Raw genomic sequence first — 23,040 nt, 5'->3', positions numbered from 1 at the left:
CAATATTAAGCTTTGTTTGTAGAGGCACTGGAAAGACACTGCAGGAGGAATGGTTCCAGTGTGCTCCTCTTGGCAGGATAAATAGAGTATCAAGGATAAATACAGTATCAGTATTTCTGATGTCCTATGGAGCCCTGGCCAACTTATTTTAAGATCTTTTGTTAATTTGAGACAATTGGAAAGAAAGCTAGTCTAAGCTTGTAAAACCTTCATGTTTTTATAATTATGTTTCTTACATATACAAGGATTGGGATACTTTATTGTTTGCTCATCCTTATTCACATGCTGATACCACACTGCTTTGAGTATGATCATTTTAGAATCTGTTTCAATACATGGTAAAGCAAGGACCACCTAACTATTCTGTGCCTAAATATTCTTGGCTATTCTAAAACATTTATTCTTCTATCTGAACACAGATTGTTTTACCTATTTCCCCACCCCCAAAAGAATTCTCCACTGGAGCTGTAATTAATTTCCATTAAATTTACATCTATTTAGTTTTCCCATCCAGGAACATGGTATATATTTCCATTTTTTTCAGATCATCCTTAATCTTTTACAATTTTCTTCACACAGAGCCTGTGCCTTTCTTGTGATACTTTCCCTTAAGTATTTTACAATTTTTTTAGCACTATTATAAATGAAGTATTCTTCTCCTCACAAAGGCAGTTCATTGCCATACTTCCCCTGCCAACATCTCAATGATATCAAAGAATGCTTTTAGTTCCCACTCACCACACACTACCCTGTCCTGCGATGTCCAAGTTTTGCTGGAATCATTTAGAATATTTCCTTCAGACAGCAAGGTTTTCTCTTTCAATATGTGTCTTCAATTTCAAAGATCCTTACTTAGCATTTATATTACACATTCCTTATCACTCTCAATATATGTAATTATATTGATATATATACTATATGTAACATAGAGTAACAATAATATATGATATATATATATTTCAAAGTCCATTGTCTATCACTGTTTCCTCTCCTCTTCCTACTTTGGAAGGAGGAGAGGAAATATTATTTGTTTGATTGGAGTATACTGTCCAGATTAGAGTCTATGGGTGATATAACGTGAATCCTTGCACACCCACACAGAGCTTTCTTTTCCCTGAAAGGTGAATAGTATCTAGACTGCCTATAAGATTTTTGGAGTGGACCTTTTCTCTAAATAGTCTGCTTCTTACACTAACACTATAGTGATGCAAATGAGAACAGTCTGTTTTGTGGTAGTTTTAACTTTTTCTTTTGTATCTTTATCTTCTTTTGAATGTTTCTCACCTTTTCTTTTCTTTTGAATCTTTATCTTTCTATCTAGGAACTTACTTGTAGGGTTTTTTTTTGTCTTTACCACTGAATTCAAGAATTTTATCAGAATATGCCTAGGTTGTGCCTTTTCTCATCGATCTTGCCTGGAACACAGTGAAGTCATTCAATCTTCAGTCTTTTTCAATCTGCAATCTTTTTTTGGCTCAGGGAATTATTCTTCTATTACTTATTCCTCCTTCTAAAATTCTTGTTATCTGCATTTTTGGTTTCCTGGATCCATCCTCCAAGTCCTTCGACTTTCATGAGTTCCCATTCCAACTCTTAGTATTTTTGTTCTAAGGTTTGAAATTGTTATTTTACTTGAACTGAGTTTTAAAAAAAGAGGGCAGCAGAGATGTGCTCAAACTGCCATTTTCCCAGAATCATTTCAAATGGGGTTGTTTAAATGCTATCTTATCACTCAAGTATAAAATAGTTTCTACGTGCTCACTCAAAAGACAATTACTTTAAATTAATATTTTTAAAGCCCAAACAGCTATTTGTTGAGAAGTTACTAGACTGAAAGCTCCTTGAGAGCAGGGTATCTGCCTTCTACGTATCTCTCACCCTCTCAGTAGATCTTGTAAATAAATGTGCTCAATACATCTTTACTGATATATTGATGTTTAGCACCTTACAAGTTCCCAAAGGTAGAAGACCTTGTCATTACACTCACAAAATCTAAAGTCTAACTGAGGAGGCAAAAACAACATAAACAAAACAAATAAACAGCTGTCAGTTAAGTGTTAAACTGTCACTGAATACAACAATAGCTTTAAAATAGAAGAGATTAATAAGGACTAAAGTAGTCAGTTGGTTTCATGATGAAAGGACATCAACCAGGCCGTGAAACCACAGGCAAATTTTACTAGGAGAAAAGGTAGTCCTGACAAAGAAAATAGTCGCTGCAAAGGCATAGAGATGAGAATGAGCCAGTCAGGAAAAAGAGTGAGGAAACCAGTCTGACTGTAATAGAAGAGTCTGTCAGATACTACTAAGGAAATAAGAATAGATAAGGAGGCTGATGACAAGAGTCTAGATTCATTCACTGGCTGAATAAGTACTGAAAAGCACTTATGCTGAAGGATGCTGTGTGCTGTCCTCAAGCAGCTTACAAAGGGAGATGAGAATATTTATGCAAATGATCATATAATAGCTTTAAGGTCATTTGAAAAATAACTATAATATAGGAGTAACATTAGAGATTAGAGCTCAGAGAACCAACAAATGAGGAAGTTGTCTTTTCTTTTAACAGGAAGTTCTCTTCTAGGACTTCCCTTGGTCTCCTTGAAGAAAACGATAAGCAAAGAACCATGGGAGGAAAACTCACAAATGCTTTTGCTACACATTCAATTTAAAAATGAAAGTTTCTCCAAACCAGAAAGGAAGTCCAATAAAGTAAGAATAACAACTCTTGGGACTTCCCTAGCGGTCCAGTGGTTAAAACTCTGCATTTCCACTGCAGGGGGCACAGGTTCAATCCCCGGTCAGGGAACTAAGATCCCGCATGCCATGCAGCGCAGCCAAAAAAAGAATGACAACTCTTTACAATTTTAAGACAGGAAAAAATTGTAACTACGTATGATGACAGATGTTAATGAGATTTACTGAAGTGATCATTTCCCAACATATAGAAATATCAAATCATTATGTCATACTCTGGAAACTAATATAACGTTGTATGTCAATTATACCTTGATTAAAAAAAAAAAATTAAGACAGCCTGCTTGCCTCAGTCACAGATTTACTATGCAAGAAACTATCAGAAACTTCTCCTCACAATTCCTGCTGGGTTCATTTTCATTTTTTATTTTTTATATTTTTGGCTGTGTTGGGTCTTCGCTGCTGCACGTGGGCTTTTCTCTGGTTGCGCCAAGCAGGGGTTACTCTTCGTTGTGGGCGAGGGCTTCTCATTGTGGTCGCTCCTCTTGTTGCAGAGCATGGGCTCTAGGCGCACGGGCTTCAGTAGTTGTGGCACGTGGGCTCAGTAGTTGTGGCTCACGGGCTTAGCTGCTCCACGGCACGTGGGATCTTCCCGGACCAGGGCTCGAACCTGTGTCCCCTGCATTGGCAGGCTGATTCTCAACCACTGCGCCACCAGGGAAGCCCCTGGGTTCATTTTTAAAAAGGAGATTCAGGGCTTCCCTGGTGGCGCAGTGGTTAAGAGTCCGCCTGCCGATGCAGGGGATGCGGGTTCGTGCCCCGGTCCAGGAAGATCCCACATGCCGCGGAGCGGCTGGGCCCGTGAGCCATGGCCGCTGAGCCTGTGTGTCCGGAACCTGTGCTCTGCAACGGGAGAGGCCACAACAGTGAGAGGCCCGCGTACCGCAAAAAAAAAAAAATAAAAAAAATAAAAGGAGATTCAGTGACAAGACTGGCCAGCACTGTAATGCATTCATGCCTGACCTGAATTAAAACCCAGAAGGTTCCAGTTTATGAATAAATTGAAACATAATCCAAACATAACTTTGAAACAAGGTCCTTAAAAAGAAAGAAAAAAATCCTACAACTGCTTTAGTTTACCCCTAAAAGCAAGAGTCCTCTGGAAAAAAAAGGAGATATGAGAGCGCTCTTTGACAAAAAATAACTCCAGAAAAATCAACTAAAGTAAATGTCATTTACAGAAATACCTACACTAATTTAAACATTAATTTTTAAATTAAACATTAAATATCCTAAGGAAAAAACAAAGCAAACAAAAAACTCTTTCTGAACCAGAATGTAACAATACTCTATCTGTAGCCCAGAAGCTCAAGTCCAGGGCACAGCAAGGACCTTTCAAAGATGCCAGACCTGTGCATTTTCATTTAGGGCTGTCCTGTGTAGCATCCAAGATATTCTCCTTCTGGATTTTCCCCTTTCAGCTTCTCATCAACCCCATCTCAATTCAAGGAAGAAAAATCAATTTCACATCAAAATATAAGTACATAAAATTATCTCTTACTTTACAGATACGCAGTCTTAAAGGATTTTACCCAATATCTTTTGCTCTTTTTAGAAAAAAAGAAGTCACACCCTTCCAGAAGTCAAGCTGATATAAATGAAATCCTCCAAATATATGTTGGAGTGCTGGTTCTGGCAAAGCAAGGTCAAAAATAACCAACCTCACTCCAACTGCTATCCATTTCTCTTAGGATAGAACATTCCCATTCTTTTCTCTCTGGGGAGCCCTACCTCCCAAACTCCAAAGACAGAAGCTGTAACCTAAGAAAAGTGGGGCCCAATAGTTAAGATGGAAAAGAATTTTGCTGAAATTACTTGAAACGTGATTCAGGGAGATGGAGGCAGTGTGGAAACACCGTGGGGTTTGGAGCCAAGTTGAGGTGGGTTCCAACCCCAGCACACTTTACTTTCAGGCTTCACGTTCCTTAACAAGTCTCTACAGAATGGAAATGACACACCTATCTTTAGGAGTTGTTAGGATTAGAAGCACACTTCAAAGACTTGTCCAAGATCATACAGTAAGCAGCAGAAACAGTTCTAAACGATTCAAGTGTGTTCTCTCCCCTTTGCCATTCACTTCAGAACGTTACTGTTCCTGGTAGGGAAAAAGGGAAAGATCAGGTCTGTGTGAGGGCAGGAGCTGGCACACCCTTTGTTCCACTCAAGGTTCAGTTGCTTTTTGCTAGCTCAGTTCCCTCATCACCATGACAACAGCAGCAATTTATTCAGCACCTACTTACTGGTCAGGCAGGATATATAAAGTGCTAAGCACAGGGCATGTTACATAATAAGCACTCAATAGTTGATGGCTACTTATACAGAGCTCTTAACTTCTTAAGAGAGCTTAGGAAAGGCTGGCTTCTTACAGGAAATTGAGTGGAACAGAAGTTAAAGAGACAGAAAAAGGGGAAGAACATGCCAGAGTGGGCATTTCTCAGAGAAGGGTAACGTGTACAAAGGAATGGAAGTGAAAAAGCACCATGCATTCAGGGAAATACAAGTCATTCGGCATGGCTAGAGAAGACAGCAAAAACATGGAAGGCGCGGGAAGCGGGGCTAAAAAGGCAGGCAGGCAGGTCTTGTTACACAAAGGATGCCTGGAATTTATCCTGTGGATTGGGGAAGCCAGTGAAAATTTTTCAACAGGGAAAAGGACACAATTAGATCTGTGTTTCAGAATGATCATTCCATCACAGAATAGAGAAGGATGAACTGAAGAGAGAAGAGACTGAAGGCAGGCAGACGAGTTAGGAGACTACTGTAATGGTCTCAGCAAAAGATGGTAAGAGCTTAAACAAAGGCTGAAACAATGGGAATGGAGGGGAAGAAGCAGAATCAACAGAACTTAGTGACCCATCAGAAGTTAAGGATGACCCCCAAGTATTTGCGGAGCAGAAACAAGGAGTACAGTTTTGGACCTACTAAGTTACAGTTGTCTGGGGAGAATAAATAGGATGTCTGGAGCAGAGAGGAGTCAGGGCTAGAGATACAGACTAGGGAGTCATCTCCCAGCCTTGACAGCTGAGGCCCTGGTCATAGATGAGATCAGTCAGCAAGTGTCTGTGAAGTGAGATGAAGGCTAATGACAGATACCAGGAACACCCACACCAGGAGGAAGAAAGAGAAAAAGAAGCCCAAGGGAGAGCAGAAGGAATAGGTAGGGAGCTGGAAGGAAATTATACCATAAAAGCTAAGGAAGGAGGGAGTTTTATAAAGATATTGGTCCACAGCATCCAATGCTGCAGAGAAAGATGCAGAGAAAGATGTGGGTACTTTTCAGTCTAAAATCAGAAGTCACTGGTGGCCTTGGAGACATTTTTTTCAGAGGCTTGATAAGACAGAAGCAACGGACTGAGGAGTGAGCAAAGGTAAGAAACAAAATAAAGGAAAGGTAGGCTCTACTTTCTAGGATCTATGAGAGGGAGTGAACGTTAGCACACGAAAGCAAATAGGCTCCAATACAAGATCGCGGGAAGATACTTTTCTTAAGATGGGAGAAACTTCAGCGTATCTATAGGCTGAAGGGAGGGGGCCAAGAGCCAAGTGTTAAGTGAGAGGCGAAAGATGAGAGGAAAAAACAAAGACAAAAGACTACAAGTGAATAGATGGATCAATAAAGTAAGATCCCAAGATCCCAGAAGAGGAGAAGGGATGAGGACTGAGATCATAGTCACAGGGACACACTGCAGAACAGGAGGGGGACAGTTCTTCCTCTGAGGAAAGAAGGAAAGAGGATACGGGTGGGAACTGATATAGGTAAGTTTGTGAGTGTTGAGGAGGGATGCTGAGGGAGTCTGGCGTTCCTTACAGGCTAGTAAGAATGAAGAGTGGTAGTATACAGACTTGGTTCTCGCTTCACAGTCCTCTTTGAGAAACTGATGAAAGCTGGAGACTCTGCTCCCCAAAAAGGCACATAAGCACTCACACTCACAATTCTACACACGGCTTTAGAGTTTCCTGGTCACTAAAGCCAACCTGTGTATCCAAAGATCCTGTCAGCTGTGATGCTATAAAATTCCAAAGAAATGGCCTTTCAGAAAAGATTTTATTCATAGAAGAGCATTCACAAGGGAAGGCAACTTATTCATTATAAACACAAATATACGAAAACTCTTACTTAAATGTCCATGACACAGTCCAAAAAAAGTTGTACTAGACTTCACTGGTGGCGCAGTGGTTAAGAATCAGCCTGCCAATGAAGGGGACACGAGTTCGAGCCCTGGTCCAGGAAGATCCCACATGCCGCGGAGCAACTAAGCCCGTGCACCACAACTACTGAGCCTGCGCTCTAGAGCCCGCGAGCCACAACAACTGAGCCCACACACCACAACTACTGAAGCTGTGCACCTAGAGCCCATGCTCCGCAACAAGAGAAGCCACAGCAATGAGATGCCCGCGCACCACAACGAAGAGTAGCCCCCGCTCACCACAACTAGAGAAAGCCCGCACACAGCAACGAAGACCCAATGCAGCCAAAAATAAATAAATATTTTTAAAAATAAAAACTAAAATAAAGACAATGAGCGACAGAGCCTTGGATGTAGCAACGCCTCTAGATAAAAATAGTATTTTTAAAAGATAAAAGATCCACCTAGAGCTGACCCTTAGGTCTAAAGATAGAGGACTGAACAAGGCTGGTGGTAAATGCAACTTAAAGGAAAAATGGATGCAAGAAAACTTTTGAACGAGGAGCCAAAAGGAGTTGTTCACGAAGGACAAATGGGAGAAAAGGAAGAGTCAAAAACCATGTGAAGGTTGAGCATCCTCACGTGCCTTTTCATACATACCGTGAAGATGCTTGAGTCTAAGAAACGATGCTTAAATTTCAGAGCCATGTGCCAGAGCCTACAGGCTTAGAAATGCACACATGCCAGATGTCTACGTGAAACAAACCAGCTACTCTGTGCTGCTCTAGTCAACTGCTTGCACTGACACAACACGTGCTGAACTAGGGTAGAGGGTGCCGACAGGAGCAACTGATGGAGGAGTCAAGTATTACTTGCAAAAAAGAATTACACTAATTGATTCCATTCATCACTTCATATGTAATCATATTCCGCTAAGTAACACAAGATATTAAAAACAGCCAAGTCACTATGCATCCATTCACTATCAGAAACCATAAAGATTACACATACCAAGCACTTACTACACGCACACACCACACTCAGCTGTTCTCCTACGATCTCATTTTAAACCTCCTTACAACTCTAATAAGGTTGTCCTTCCTTTTCTAAGAACTGAAGAACTAAAACCAGGGAGGTTAGGCAGTCCATCCAAGGTCACAGGGCTAAGTGACAGCCAGGACTTGGACCCAAGCCCACCAGATGCCAAAACCCGTGCTCCTCAAATGATCATACAACCCCACCCCTTGTGCCAAAATCAAATCCCCAAGACAGAGACTTTGCTTCAATTAAAAGCTGAGGTGAACAAAAATTTATTGCACTCCTAAAACAATACAAGAAAGAAATTGTTGAGCAGTTGTTTAAAGGACTTAGGAGCTTACATGGAGGTGAAATGAAAAACAATTTAAATATTTACAAGATCCATGACTGGCAAAAATGATATAAACTGTAAATGCTGTAAGGTTTGGAGAAGGAGAGCTCACAGTGTTCAGGGGCAGGTTTAGAAAAAAGGTAGAACTTCAACTAACTCTTAAAGAACTGTGAGAAATGGTGCAGACAAGCAGGAAGGAGTGTTTCAAAGACCATTCCTGATTAATCATGAGAGAGAACCATGAAGAACTATAATCAGTAAAATACAAATACATGTGAAGGCCGTTTTTAGCCAATCACCTGAACTTTCAACCCTGAGGTGCTAATCCTCACAAAGGCCAGGAAAGAAAGCAGCCACCAAGGGCTGGGCTGAGAGTGAAGGGTTAAAGATTTCTCTTATTCAAAAATCCAGGGGCTTCCCTGGTAGAGCAGTGGTAAAGAATCCGCCTGTCAAAGCAGGGGACATAGGTTCGTGCCCTGGTCCGGGAAGATCCCACATGCCGCGGAGCAACTAAGCCCATGAGCCACAACTACTGAGCCTGCGCTCTAGAGCCCGCGAGCCACAACTACTGAGTCCATGTGCCACAACTACTGAAGCCCACGCACCTAGAGCCCAAACTCTGAAACAGTTCAAGCCACCGCAATGAGAAGCCCACGCAATGAGAAGCCCATGCACCGCAAGGAAGACACAACGCAGCCATAAATAAATTTATAAAAAAAAAAATCCAGCTCAGTGTTATGGACTGTCAAACAACAAGATTCATTTTTCAAAATACATAGAACTAGGGTGTCTAAACAAGCGCTATCCTTTACAGTAAAGTGAATCATTCTTCCAGTGAATTTGTCTGTCACTACTCTTCTGGAACTACCCTCAAAACCAGTTTAGCATCATTCTAATTTTTTGACAGTTACAAATAAAACACATTTATAATCACTCTAATTTTTTCATTCACAGCTAGTTTGGACTCCAGAAGAATATCAACCAGCTTTTCTCTACTTGACACCAAGTAACCCATAAAATGAAACTCTACCCTCAAAGAATTAAAATTTGCCGCTATGAGGATTTTCAAAGGAATGTGTCACAGGCTCTGACAAGCAATTCCTAAAGATAAGCTCCAACAGAAGGCGGGTATAGCCCAACCAAAAATACAGATATGCAACTTTCAGAGAATAGATCACTTAGATAAGGCCCAGTTTTGGTTTTTCAAAAACCCACACACCTGCTTTCCTTAATACTCCTAACACTAGGAATGACAACTGCTTAGTCATAATTTTCTGATAAAGGTGTTTCTTATGAATTAATGACTATGCTACATATTTGGGGAGAAGTGGCCCACTTTCCCATTATAAGTAAAGTAAGAAGGATTTACCAGTCTTCTAGTGGCTTAATTCCAATTGCCCACTTTGAACACTGTGAAATACAATCTCAATTCAGCATCCCCCCCTTTTCCTCTTCAACTCCCCCACCTCTGCCCAACTCCTAAAGGGGATTCACTTCAACTCCTAGGAAGCAGCTGTCTCTTTCCCCTCCACCTTCAAGGTGGACCTGTACCACTCTTTGAGGACCCTGAGATACGTGATGAAACAGACAGGAGAAAGGGAGGATGTGACTGGGTTTGTTGTGTTTGTGGTCAGAGAAGTGTTCAAACAAGAAAAGGGAGGATCCCTTCCTGTAAGCATTATTTTATCTTAAATACCTTTCCAGTTGTCATCTTGGGACTGTTTTCAGGCACTGAAAGACTTGCACCCCTTCTAATTTGCCACAGACTGCCTTCTTTCCTTCACACTTACGACAATTTCACGGGCTCAATCACAGCCCTCTCTACCAGCCTCCAGTTTTGTATTGAAGGTTCTCTGCTGTTCCTTTTTCACAACAACAAAGCAGACAGCTTCCTCTTTTCTTAGAAGGCAGTTTCTGTACAGAACCCTCATGGACTGTTTTGTCGGTATTTTTAAGTGATTTCCCTACCGGACTCAGAGCCTCCTTGAAAGCTAACACAGTACCATACTCACCTCTGTATCCCTAGCACATAGTAAGCAGAGAATAAATGTCTGCTGAATCAAATAAGTGAAAGATAGATTTAAAAGAGATTTCAGAAAGAGAATCAACAAGACTCTTTGGAATTGTGGCATACAACTATTTCGTAGCATTTGCTTAGAGTAAAAATTAGAGTTAATAGCTTGGGCAATAACCGTAAAGATATTTAAATCATTTGATGGTAACAGATGCCATAATTACACGTCAGCTTAAGATAACGCACTTATTAGTGAGCAACTTTAGACAAAATACTTAACCTTTCTGAGTCTTAGTTTCCCCTCTGTTAAACCAAAACAACAACAAAAAACTATTAACAGGTGTTAATAACATCTGTTCTACCTAATCACAAAGTTGCAGTGAGACTCAAACGACATAATGCATAAGATCATGACACAAACACAATGAATTATCAGACAGATTTAAACAAATTCCCCTCGTTAGTGTTATTTTATGTGCATACACTTGACTAAAACATATGACTCAAGTTCAGACAACAGAGCTTATTACCAAATACATAATAAATGTAACAATACATGTGAATCATGAAAAAATTTTCAGTTATGGGAATACTTGCAGAAACCTCCTGCCTATTCAATTAGTCTACAGAAAAGCTTATGATTAGGTGTCCGTTCAATTTTAAATGATTCTCTGGACAGTGCTGGGCTGTTCTTTTTGGTGCAAAAGCAGGCAGCTTTAAGCACCAAGTCCATGGTGACCTGCCTGAATGAAGCAGCAGCCACAGCACTGGGTTCTGCAACGCACTCTGCGGCAGACAGCCCAGGGTGGCACAACCTGCGTTCCGGTGCAGAGCTGGCCCATCTGCGACCAGAGCCTGCAGCTGAAAATACAGGCGAGCACAAAGAAAATTCTTTAACGGCATACAGCTCAGACGATCGCTATAATTAGGACCAACTACAGCCTGAACCTAAAAAAATGAATAAAATGGAGGAATGAGTGCACCAAAGCCAACAACACACAATGAACACATAGTTAAAAGCATCTTTTTTTTTTTCCCAGAAGAAAAAAGTACTTTTGTCAGAGCAGTAACCGTAGAGAAAATTTTAAACAAACAAAGGTCCCTTCAAAATATGGTACAGACATCACAAATAGCATGCTATAGATTTGGGGGTTGTTGGTGGTTTCAACTTCACTTGAATTCCTAAAAATGTCTACCTACTCTTCCAGTCAACCATCCTCTGTACTTTAAGCAAGAGAGACAGACAGATGGCCAAGATGCTGACACTGCAAGTCCGAGGTTTTTCAACTACATTTTTTCCCATTTTCCATCGCTAAAAGAGATGAAATACAAGATGATGTAGTACAAACCTTTAAGAAACCAATTCAAACTCAGTTACACGCCAAAGCAAAACAACCCTGCATCAGAAAACAAACCATGCACTTGTCCTTAAAAATGTTGAAGGCTTGGCAATACAGTTTGCAGGAGTTTCACACTTTCTTGAAGGAGACAAAGGTGAGCTAATCAGTGTGAGTCCTAGAAATAGTTCCTTGGAATCATCTCTAGAAACACCCAGAGAAGTAAACGATAAAAAGCTGGAAGCAGATATATCAAGAATAAAGAGCTTCCAGGATTTCCCTCTCCATGTAAAAGCAATCAACTCCTATTTTTAATCTCGTTCTGATGCAAACATCCAGCCAAACTTCTCTCCTTCTGGCTAATCAAAGATAGCTGATGTGACACTATAAAGTAACTTTTAAAAGTCTGACTTGAATGAAAGTCATCACGGATTGAATGACAATGCTTTAGTCCAGAAGAACGAGGTTTTTTGAGAGGCAGAACCAAGATAGCAATGCCCTAAACATTTCACAGAAACAAACTCACCCACCACAACTGATTCTGGGGACTGGCCAAAGAATAACTTCCCAACTGGTTAACTGAAAAAAAATATGCTGATAATTAAGTGCAAATGAAAACAGCACCTCCCTATACATTGGGAAAACCTAACAGGGTTATTAAAAATAATTATTTCCCTCCATGCCCAACTGGCTTTATAACACTCAAATCTACTTCTGGTTTTTCATTGTAAAGGACTGCGGGGTGGGAGAGAGAATGCCTTGATAAGTAAACAAAAAGTCAGAACTCTCCTGGGAACTTATCACATTCTTCTTTTCCAACCAACAATTTTTAATCCACTTGAAAAATGCTAGCGAAGAGGGCCTTTGGCAAAGAACTTAATAAGAATATGCAACTCTGGGGACACCACCACAGTACTGACATCAAGCTTGGAGAAAATGCTGCTTTTGTCTCAGAGGCAGCCTGTGATAAAAACAGGAACTTTGTGGAGAACTGATCACAACTGCACAAGAAGCCTGATCACATGCCCACAACAGAGCAACGTTTCTCTCATTGTTGTCCAGAGACTTCTCTAATAATAGTGGCTCGACTTATTCCATTCTTTTAATTCTCAATACCAATCCAACCCTCCTTGTAACAATCCATTAACAAAAGAAAGACGGTGCCGGCCAGGATTTGCCTGTAACCGGTAGCCACCTCTCTCCTTCTCTCTTCAAAGACTGCAAAAGGTGATCAGATGCGGACAATTCAGCCTGAATACAGGCACCAGGAAAAAAAAACCCTTATGACAAAGGTGTTCTAGAAGCAGCCCTGTGTGTCCCTCTCTGTGTTAATGCCACTTCTTCTGGCCTCCCCAGGACCCTCTACGGCCCACCCCGCTCCTATCTCTCTCCTGTCACTAGGGAGGCATCTCGCATTGTTAAAGAAGGAAGAAGAAATGCTGGCGGATTTCCCCTGTCTTTCTCTTTTTCTGAAGACGGGGAAGGGGAGCTGAAACAGGCTAGGGCCCTCCCCTGGAAAAGGGTAGAGGAGAACAGGAGAAAGCTGTCAGCCACCCTGCTGGCGGCCTCACCACCCCCGCCCCGCCCCCACCGTGCCCCGGCGCCCGGGCAGAAGCCTGAAGCGGGAGGACACAGCTTTGTCTCGGGTTTTGGGGGGCAGGGAACACAGAAGCAGCCCGGGCCTGGGGAGGACCTCTCCTCCAAGCCTCTGCTCACCCCCTCCCAGGGAACACAATGAATCACACGGAAACCCACTTCCCAGGGTGAGAGAGAAGGGGAGCGACCCTTCAGAGCCCGGGCCAGATTTCCGGCACCCTCCTCCACTCTGCCCGCACGGCCACCAGGGCGCGCGGCGGGGACCTGGTCTCCCCTCGCCGCGAGCCGCAGCGGCGCCCGGGCGCCCGCTCCCCCGCCCGTCTCCTACCCTCCGAGAGCTCCAGCTCCAGCTCCGCCAGCTGCGCCCGCACTTCGGGCGGCAGCGCCGCCACCGCAGCCGGCGAGGGTTCCAGGCCTCGCTCCGCCATCCCGGCTCTGTCAGCCACACTCCGGAAGACAACCGAGGGGGCCGAAAGAGGGACGGACTGACGCGAGCCCACACCCCGGCTACAGGATCCGGCTCCGGCCGCCAAGCGCCGCCAGCGCCTCCGCTGCAGCCGCCGCCATGAGCAAGGGTCACGTGAGCGCGGCAGCCCCGCCCCCGGGCTGAGGATGCACCGCCTCCGAAGCCGAGTCAGGCTGAGCACTCGCGGTCTGATGGCGCCCTCTACTGGGAGACTCCTGAAACGACGAGTCCAAGCCCGCCGCCCCGATTTCTCCAACGCTAAATACGCCAACGGTGTTGATGCCCACCGGGACACGTAGCCTTTACCTTTTACGAACTCACGACCACGCAGTTTTCAGGGGCCCCAGGCCTTGCTTTTTCCAGTTCTCTTTACTTAGTAGTGTATCCCTTTGTCTTGTCACTTCTTCCGTTTCCCCCTGATTGACACCTCCGATTCATAAAGATTTGAACTCAGGCCAGTTCTTTCACTGGGGCTTCCCGATTGCATTTACCAGGAGCTCTTTTTTTTCTATTTCGGTTCTAGCATTTAAGACAAAGGAGGGAAATCTGCCTCCCCCTTCCTAGACATCTAACCACTTACAGGAGAACTTCGTCTTCTTTATCTTTTTATCCTCCTTGGTGTATGACTTAATAGGTGTTCCAAAAGTATTAATATTTTAATTCAGTATAAGGATCCACACATGTGTGTGTTTTTACCAGGAACTACTGGGGCAGATGCCTTAAACTGCCATTCATAGTCTTTCTTTAGTAGTATTGAATCTTTTTTTAAACGTCAAAAGTCCCCTGCAGAATTAGAGGGAATTCCAGTGTTTTTCCTTCCCTTCCATTCTGATCCAAAATTGGTCCTTTGAGAGTAAGGCCTCAGCATCTGTTCTTTAGTAGTTCCCAGACAGTATTATATCATTCATGGGCTGGAGGGGGAAAAAAAATTGAATTTCAGCTTAAAAAAGGAATGTAATAAGGTTGACTGGGAAGTAGACTTTGAAATTTCCGTTTAACTGCAACAATGTAAGGAGAATCTATGGGAATATATGTATGTATGTCTTCTGGTTTACATGAGGACTATGGCAGTTTTTAAATTTTATTTTATCTATTAAATTATGGCTACGTTCCGTGTTCATTGCTGAGCGCGGGCTTTCTCTAGTTGCGGTGAGCGGGGGCTACTCAGTGTTGCGGTGCCCGGGCTTCTGGTTGCGGTGGCTTCTCTTGTTGTGGAGCTCGGGCTCTAGGCGAGTAGGCTTCAGTAGTTGTGGTGTATGGGCTCAGCAGTTGTGGCTCGCGGGCTCTGGAACACAGGCTCAGTTGTGGCGCACGGGCTTAGTTGCTCCGCGGCATGTGGGATCTTCCTGGACCAGGGCTCGAACCCGTGTCCCCTGCACTGGCAGGCGGATTCTTAACCACTGCGCCACCAGGGAAGCCCTTAAATAAGAGATTTTTAAAGGAAAGAAAAAATTTATGAGGATCAGGAAAATTTGAACACTAGATATTTAGGAATTATTGTCATATTTTTACATATGGTAATGACATTGTGATTATATAACTTTAAAATAGTACTTTTTAATGGGAAAACATACTCAAATATTTATGGATGAAATGGTATGCCTGAGATTTGCTTCATAATAACCCAGTGTAAGGTGGGGTGAGAAGAAGGTAGAGGTATATCTGAAGTAATATTGGCTGAGATCATAGAAGGAGTTGGGTGACGGGAATATGCAGTTTGATTATACTATTCTACTTTTGTATATATTTTAAAATTTCCATAAAAAACATTTTTTTAAGTAGAGAAATATTTCTGCAGGAGATCATACCTTTTTAATTGTATCTTTTTCTATTTTTTCTAATATTGCTATATATTAAGAGAATGGGTACTTTAAAACATGAATCTACAAAGCAATCTTCACTAAAAGTTTCATAATTATAACAGTTGAAAAACTGGAAATATTGTCTACCCAGAAATCCAAGAGAATCAACTAAAATACTATCATTCACTCATTCATTCATTCAAACATACTGAGTTAATGTAACATGTTAGGAACTGTCTAGGTGCTAGGAATACAGTGTTTGAAAAAGGTGTATACTCTCACGGAGCTTAGTTTAGTTCTATCAGAATTACAATTAGTTTTATGAAGTGGCTTAAGATTAGGCCAACATATAAAAATAAATAATTTCCTGTCTTACAGCAATAGGCAATTCAAAGAAAAATCCATTCGGTCACAGCAAAACATAAGTAGGAATAAACCTAACAAGAAATGTGTACGATTTATATGAAGAAAACTGTAAACCTAAATAATAGTTACCTATTCCCAGATGGGAAGACACAATATCATAAGGATATCAATACTCCAAAAATTAATCTATAAAAGTTAATGCAGGGCTTCCCTGATGGCGCAGTGGTTGAGAGTCCGCCTGCCGATGCAGGGGACACGGGTTCGTGCCCCGGTCTGGGAAGATCCCACATGCCGCGGAGCGGCTGGGCCGACGAGCCATGGCCGCTGAGCCTGCGCGTCCGGAGCCTGTGCTCCGCAACGGGAGAGGCCACAACAGTGAGTAGGCCCGCGTACCGCAAAAAGAAAAAAAAAAAAAAGTGAATGCAATCTTTATCAAAATATTACTGTAATTTTCTAAATCTTGACAAGCAGATTCTAAAGTTTAAATAGAAGATTAAATGCTCAAGGAAAGTCAAGAAAAATTAAAAAATTTAGAAGAGGAATTTGCCTGAGCAGATATCAAAACATACTAAAAATCAACAAGCCTAAAAACCAAAAAGTCATGAAGGAATACTGATTGTGAATAATGAAAGATAAGACAAACATGCATGTTCTTTAGTGGCAAGACTCATAATTTTTGTCGAGTCAGTTCTCCCAAAATTTCTTGTAAGTACAATGCAATATCCATAAAATCTTCAACAGAACGTTTTGGTTTTTTTTTTTTAACAAAATTTGTTAGGTGATTCTAAAGCTCATATTAAAGAAAAAAATTCACAAGAATGGCCAAACATTCTAAATAAAAAAACTATGGGAACAATTTGTCCTTTCAAATAACAAAATATGCTAAAAAGCTACTGGAGTTAAAATAGGGTGTTATTAGTGCAGGAAGAGGATAGAAGGAATTTGATAAATACTGAAGAAACAGACTTACGCGTAACTAGGAATTTCCTTTATGATAAAGGTGGCACCTCAAATCAAGGAGAAAAGATCAAGTATCTAACAAATTGTTTTTTAACAAATTACTATTTAGAAGAAATAAGAGTGATACTTCATAATGCGCCAAAAGAAACTGAATGTGTTTAAAAGTTAAAATTTAAAGAAAAAAATTAAGGTATTAGAAGAGAGGAAAAATATTTAATAACTTCAGCATAGGCAGGGCTTTCTAAGCAAGTTGTACAGGTGAATGTTGATAGATATGGCCCCCAAAACAATTAAAATGCAAGAAACCATATACAACAGGTGTCCCCAAGCTGCTGAACCATCCCCCCCACCCCCGCCACAGTCCGTGGAAAAATTGTCTTCCACGAAACCAGTCCCTGGTGTCAAAAAAGGTTGGGGACCGCTGATATAAACGTTAACATTTTTTAAATTACAAATAAGAATGTGTTTCCAGTATATTTAACAGACGGTGAAATATCCGGAACATAAAAAAGAGCCCTGGACTTCCCTGGTGGCGCAGAGGTTAAGAATCCGCTTGTCAATGCAGGGGACACGGGTTCGTGCCTTGGTCCTGGAAGATCCCACATGCCGCGGAGCAACTAAGCCCGTGAGCCACAACTACTGAGCCTGCGCTCTAGAGCCCACAAGCCACAGCTACTGAAGCCCGCGCTCTGCAACAAGAGAAGCCACTGCAATGAGAAGCCCGCGCACTGCAATGAGCCCCCACTCGCCGCCGCAACTAGAGAAAGCCCGCGCGCAGCAGCGAAGACCCAACACAGCCAAATATAAATAAGTAAATAAATTATAAAAAACAAACAAAAATAGATTATAAAAAAAGAGCCCTACCAGTAAATAAAAATTGACCACCTAATGAAAAAATAAGTAACAAATAATAAATGGCTAATAAGGATACAAAAACATTTAAAAACTTACCAGCAATCAAAGAAATACAATTTTAGCAATAACAGATAAGAAGTACCTAAATGATATATAGATACTGGGTGTATCCCTTCCCTTGATGGCTGAGGACCATAAGCTACAGAATCATAAAAGCCCAAAACTCTTGAGGGTGATTTGTCCTGTTGTGTGAAAGATTTGGACACTGGGGAGGAGAATTCTTTCCTCATCTGGAAATTGCTGCAAGGACCTCGTAAACCTGTAACTGCTACTGACCAATCTTTCCTGTCACATAGAGAACGCACCTGAGGAAGAAGCCAACATACAGCTAGTGGATTGGGCATGGGAGGGAAAGGTGTGGAAAAAAGGTGAGGGAAGAGGAGAGAAGAGGGATTAGATTAAGATTGATTATGCACTTGGGTCCAGCTCCATCACTGAACGTTTAAAGTAAGCCACTGGCTCCCCTCTACTTATTCTCCAACCTATTCTCAACCCTCTATTATCAGGCCTCCACTCCTAGTCTATTGAATCAGTTTGGTAATGGTTACCAGTAGCCGTCCAACTGTTAAATCCAATGGACTCGTCATCTCACTTACGTGGCATTTATACTTTACATCTTGAAATTTTCTCCTTTAATTTCTTTAACATCTCTTTCTCCTGCTTCTCTTGTTAGAACATTTAATGCCAGTATTGTTTGGGAACTCCTTTTCCTCTGCCTTCTTTTACATTTTTAAAAAGTGTTTTTACTTGAAAATATTTCCAGGTATAGAGAATTATACCTATGTACCTATCTCACCATCTATTTCTGCTTCAGAACTTTAAAGACATTATAGATACATTTGAAGGCCCTATACATGCATCCCTAGTATTATTTACCTCCCTTCCTCCTTCCCAAAACATGGTTATTTAAAAGGTATCCACCATCTTGCAGCCGGTATCATTCCCAAGTATATTATTACATTTTTATACTTTTACTAGATGTATCCATAAACAATAAATAGTAATTTAAAAACTATAAATAAAAGGTATCAAACTCTATATGTCAATCTAACTTGCTCTTTCAATATTTCTTTTGACACGTAAGAGCTTTTCCAGTTCATTCACTTTAAGTGATATATAATATTTCATCACAAGACATACTATAGTACTACTGACTCATCTCCTGCCTCCCTCTTAGACTTACCTTTGTGAATATATTGGGCCCACCTGGACAATCCAGGAAAACCTCATTCCAAATCTTTAACTTAATGACATCTGCAAAATCCCCTTTGCAGTATAAATAACTTTCACAGGTTCTGGAGATTAGGATGTGGACATCTTTGTGGGAGAGATTATTCAACCTCTCATACTGTTTTAACTACTGCTCCCTTAATTCCAAACATCTTTCTCACCTGGACAATTCCCAAACTATTCACATAGCCACGAGCTTTGTGTTCTCAATTTCGAATATAACCATAATCCTCTCAAGACTTTCGGTGGTTCAGCATTCCCTACAGAATCAAGTGAAGTCATTTTCTTAGCATACAATTGGTCATGATTTGACTGCAAAGTAAATTCAGCTTTTCTCTTGTCGTACTCTACTGAAACCTACACTCCACCCATTCCAAACTATTATACTGAATTTGCCACATGGTCATGCCTCTTTGCCCTTCTTTACTTGCACTCTGTCAGTATGCTGTTCATTCTTCCTTCACCTACCTAGCCAACACATATTGTTCATGAATCCATTTGGAAGTTAATGCCTATCCCCCCAACCCCAGCAGAGCTGACCACCATTGAATGTGTATTTCTAACACCATCAAAACATTCATAACACTTCATAGTAATATTTTGGCTTATAATGCTCCACTCTAGTTATTAAGGTAGAAATTTCATAATTTTAGCATTCTGTGCACCTAGTGTCTTGGCTTATAGTAGATATGTAAGATCAAAATGGTCATAAATGAAACAATTAAGGTCATGGAGTTAGTGTGTGGGTATTTCTAAGATTTGAATACTGATGGAAAGTGGCATGCTACACAAACAGCCATACATCCACAAGAAAACAAGTGGTGAGACACAATAAAAAATTTTTTTAACTTAGTAAGTTAAATCTGGAATCTTGAAGAGTATGTGCTATTACTCCCTAAATTTTTGGATGAGTAAACAAGCTGAGAGAAAGAAATGATTTGCCTAAATACACAAAGATTAATAACAGAGTTGGCTATAGCTATGGGAAGACTATAATGTTACTCAGGGTTGGGGGGGATTTGGTAGACATTCAAATTTTATAACCTTCTAGCCGTGTTTATGAGCGTGTTACTTCATTTCTAGGACACAGCTGGTTTGCTGAGGCATGTGTGAATTATGTTTTTTAGGGATCTTCACATAGAAAAATGGCAAGTTGATAATAAAATTTTTTTTAGCAGTGATAACAGTCACAACAAGCTTAATGCTTTTAATTCCTCTCCAATCTGACAATTTTATTGGTGAGGACTGGAAACATTAAAACTTGAATGAACTCACATGAGAAGTGCTTAACAGTAGTTGGCATGGAGACTGTCCAGGTGGGAAGAGAGGATGATGATTAGGATTAGGGTAGCAACAATTAAGACAGAAATAGGGGTAGGTATAAATTAAATAATTTTTAGCCCTATCCCTAAGTAAGCTGAAAGAAAATGTAATCTAATGAAAATCACCATAATGCTAGAGATGAACTGTTTTTTAGAATTAAAGGGAATGATTTTAGTTCGGTATTTCTTTTTGCAGTCCCCCCACCCCCATCTTGCCATTGTTAGGATTATCAGAAATCCTGCAAGAATAAGCATAACCATCTCAAAACCGTACTGATATCTCCCTGCCCACAAAAGGTTCTTTGCCAATGTATTCAATCACAGTGAATGCCACAAACTTCCATCCAGTTCCAAAGTCACAAATTCATGAGTCATTTTCTATGCCTTCCTCTTACCCTCTATATCTAACCCATTCACGTCTTTTTCCCAAATGTTTCTCAAATCTACCACTTTGCTCCAACTGTATCATCACCAGGTAAAATCTATCTCGTCTCATCTGTTCTCCATAATGCACAAATTTCAAACCCAGGAGTCTGGCTCTTAACCTCTTTCTCTGTCCTCAGCTTGGAAGATGGAACAAGGTCCCCCCCCATACTGTATCTGCAGGACACTATAATTCTTCCAATGCATCATAAAGATGTACAGTTTGCTCCTTCATCTGGAACACTCTCCTCTGGGCTCACCTAATTAACTCCTACTCCTTCAGATATCTGTCCTCAGTTTCTCAGGAAAGCATTCATCCCTGTATCACACCCCACTCCAACTGCATGGACTCTGCCTGGTTCTGGCTTTCACATTTACTGCTGGTCTAATTTTGCAATTACTTATGATTATTTCATGCTAAGCACCATAAGGGTAGGAATCCAATCTATTTTTTGCTGTCTATCTAGCACAATGCCTGGAACACAGCATGCAATATATACTGGCTAAACAAATACCCCACCCATCACGATTAGGTCCAATGCTAAGTCAATACCCTCAGTTTTGACATGTCGAGGTCATAGTTATTTGTATAGGCAGAATTCGGAATGCAAAAGAGCAAAATTAGAATTTAGATGCATCATTCAAAATAAATATAAAACATACGTTAAAGATAAATAACAGCCTACATAAGGTTATAGGGAGGCTGGAGTTCTACTATGGTTCATTAAGTCTGATACAGCAGGTATGCAGAGGAAACAGGAGAGACGTACAGCAGCTTCAAAGATTTGCAAAACAGCTACCAAAAATGAATTTAAAAGATAACATTTAGGAAGCTTGTTCCTTCCCACAACACCAGAAGAAAATGGAGCATTATGAAGAAAGTGAAAACATCTCAATTCCTTTAAACCCTCATACAAACTAAAGACATCCTTGATAGTTTTCATTCCAGAGATTTTTTAAGGAAATTCAGTCCTCTAGTAGTGTTAAACTTTTTATAAAAACTTCCAGGCATAAAACTGAAATTTAAACTTGGAGACATACTTCGGTTAATATTTTCTAACAAGGCATAAATACATAAAGTATCTCAGTGATAAGACTCTTGATAAATCCATTCATTTTTAATACAACTCAAAAGCCTACATAACTAAGTTTATCAATTGGTCATTAGTCCACCTAATACACAATTACAGTGTGTTCCTGATATGGTAAAGAAGAAATTTAAGTTATGCACCCCCTCTCTTGGCCAAATAAACTCACTAACACACTGATAGAAAGCCCTAAGGCTTTGTTAACATGTTTCCCCTGTAAACCTGTTATTACTGGGATGATTTTGCTCACTGATATCAGCTATCTTCATTAAGATAAATGTTCATTAGCAAAATAAAGGTTTTAGCTGTTGAAAGAGCAATGCTACTAAGTCATCATCAAAGTGAATGTTCACATTAAATGTTACCTTTATATGTATTATTTATAAACACACTCATAACTTGTGGAATAAATATTTCTGAATATATGAGAATTAGAAAATCTAATTTGAAATTAGCCTATATTTTAAAAGACCTAGATTTCTACTATTCAAGAATAAACTGTGGCATAACAGCTATGTAACACTTCAGGGTTTTTTAGCAATGCTATATTCAATAAAAGTTGAGCTGTCACATTAATTTGCAGATACCAGCTGTTAAAAAAAGCCAGAGATTGCTCAGCTTTTCCATTTTTGCCGTTATCATAGTTTAAAAAAAGATTAAAAGACTCACTTAAATTTCCCAGTAAACCTTCCCTTAAAAAGCTCCCCCAAACCCTTTAGCTCTAGGGTTTGCAATCAAAGATGTGGTTGAAAAGGTAAAGGTAACCAAGGGGCTTTCTCTTGGAAACAGAAGTTTAAAGACCCAGAATTTACACACTCAAATCAGGCCATAATCTGACCCACGAAGGCAAACCCTTAAGCTGCACATTGCCCTGTGATTTTTCTCCCCTTCAATAACTGCTTCTGACACTAAAAGAATTTAAGAAAACCCCAGAATCACAGAGCTGAATCTTCTAGCTCTCTACCCTCACTGTGCAGATGAAATATCACACAATCCATACCCCGCTCCCAAAAACAAAATAATAGCTGAAACCAGAATAGAACTAGAGAGTGGGCAACATAAAAGCTAATCAGAAAGTAAATACAAGTAGCCATTTAGAGATAAGCCACCTGGAGAAAAGGAAACCAGTCCTGCTTTTTAATAATTTTATTTTTTCTAATTTTGTGTTAATTTCCCATAGCACCTTGGCAATGTTGAAAACAAAAATACAAATACAACGATGTACTCATTATAACATAATATGCATGAGCATGTGTCACACCATTTGCGGG

At 40.6% G+C, this 23,040-nt stretch overlaps 1 protein-coding gene across 1 annotated transcript in view; it reads right to left on the bottom strand.

Annotated features, from left to right (window-relative positions):
* DIP2B (disco interacting protein 2 homolog B) overlaps positions 1–13,716 on the bottom strand; it is a 235,111-nt gene extending 221,395 nt beyond the window's left edge. Inside the window, exon 1 of the mRNA XM_082850546.1 lies at positions 13,526–13,716. Coding sequence (XP_082706672.1) covers positions 13,526–13,625 — 100 coding nt within the window. The 5' untranslated portion in view covers positions 13,626–13,716. The remainder of the gene's footprint in view (positions 1–13,525) is intronic.
* Between the last annotated feature and the right edge of the window lie 9,324 nt (positions 13,717–23,040).

The sequence above is a fragment of the Leucopleurus acutus genome (assembly GCF_964270905.1).
Source record: "Leucopleurus acutus genome assembly, chromosome: 11".
NCBI classification, from domain to species: domain Eukaryota; kingdom Metazoa; phylum Chordata; class Mammalia; order Artiodactyla; family Delphinidae; genus Leucopleurus; species Leucopleurus acutus.
This window is presented reverse-complemented; position numbering and strand designations above follow the sequence as displayed.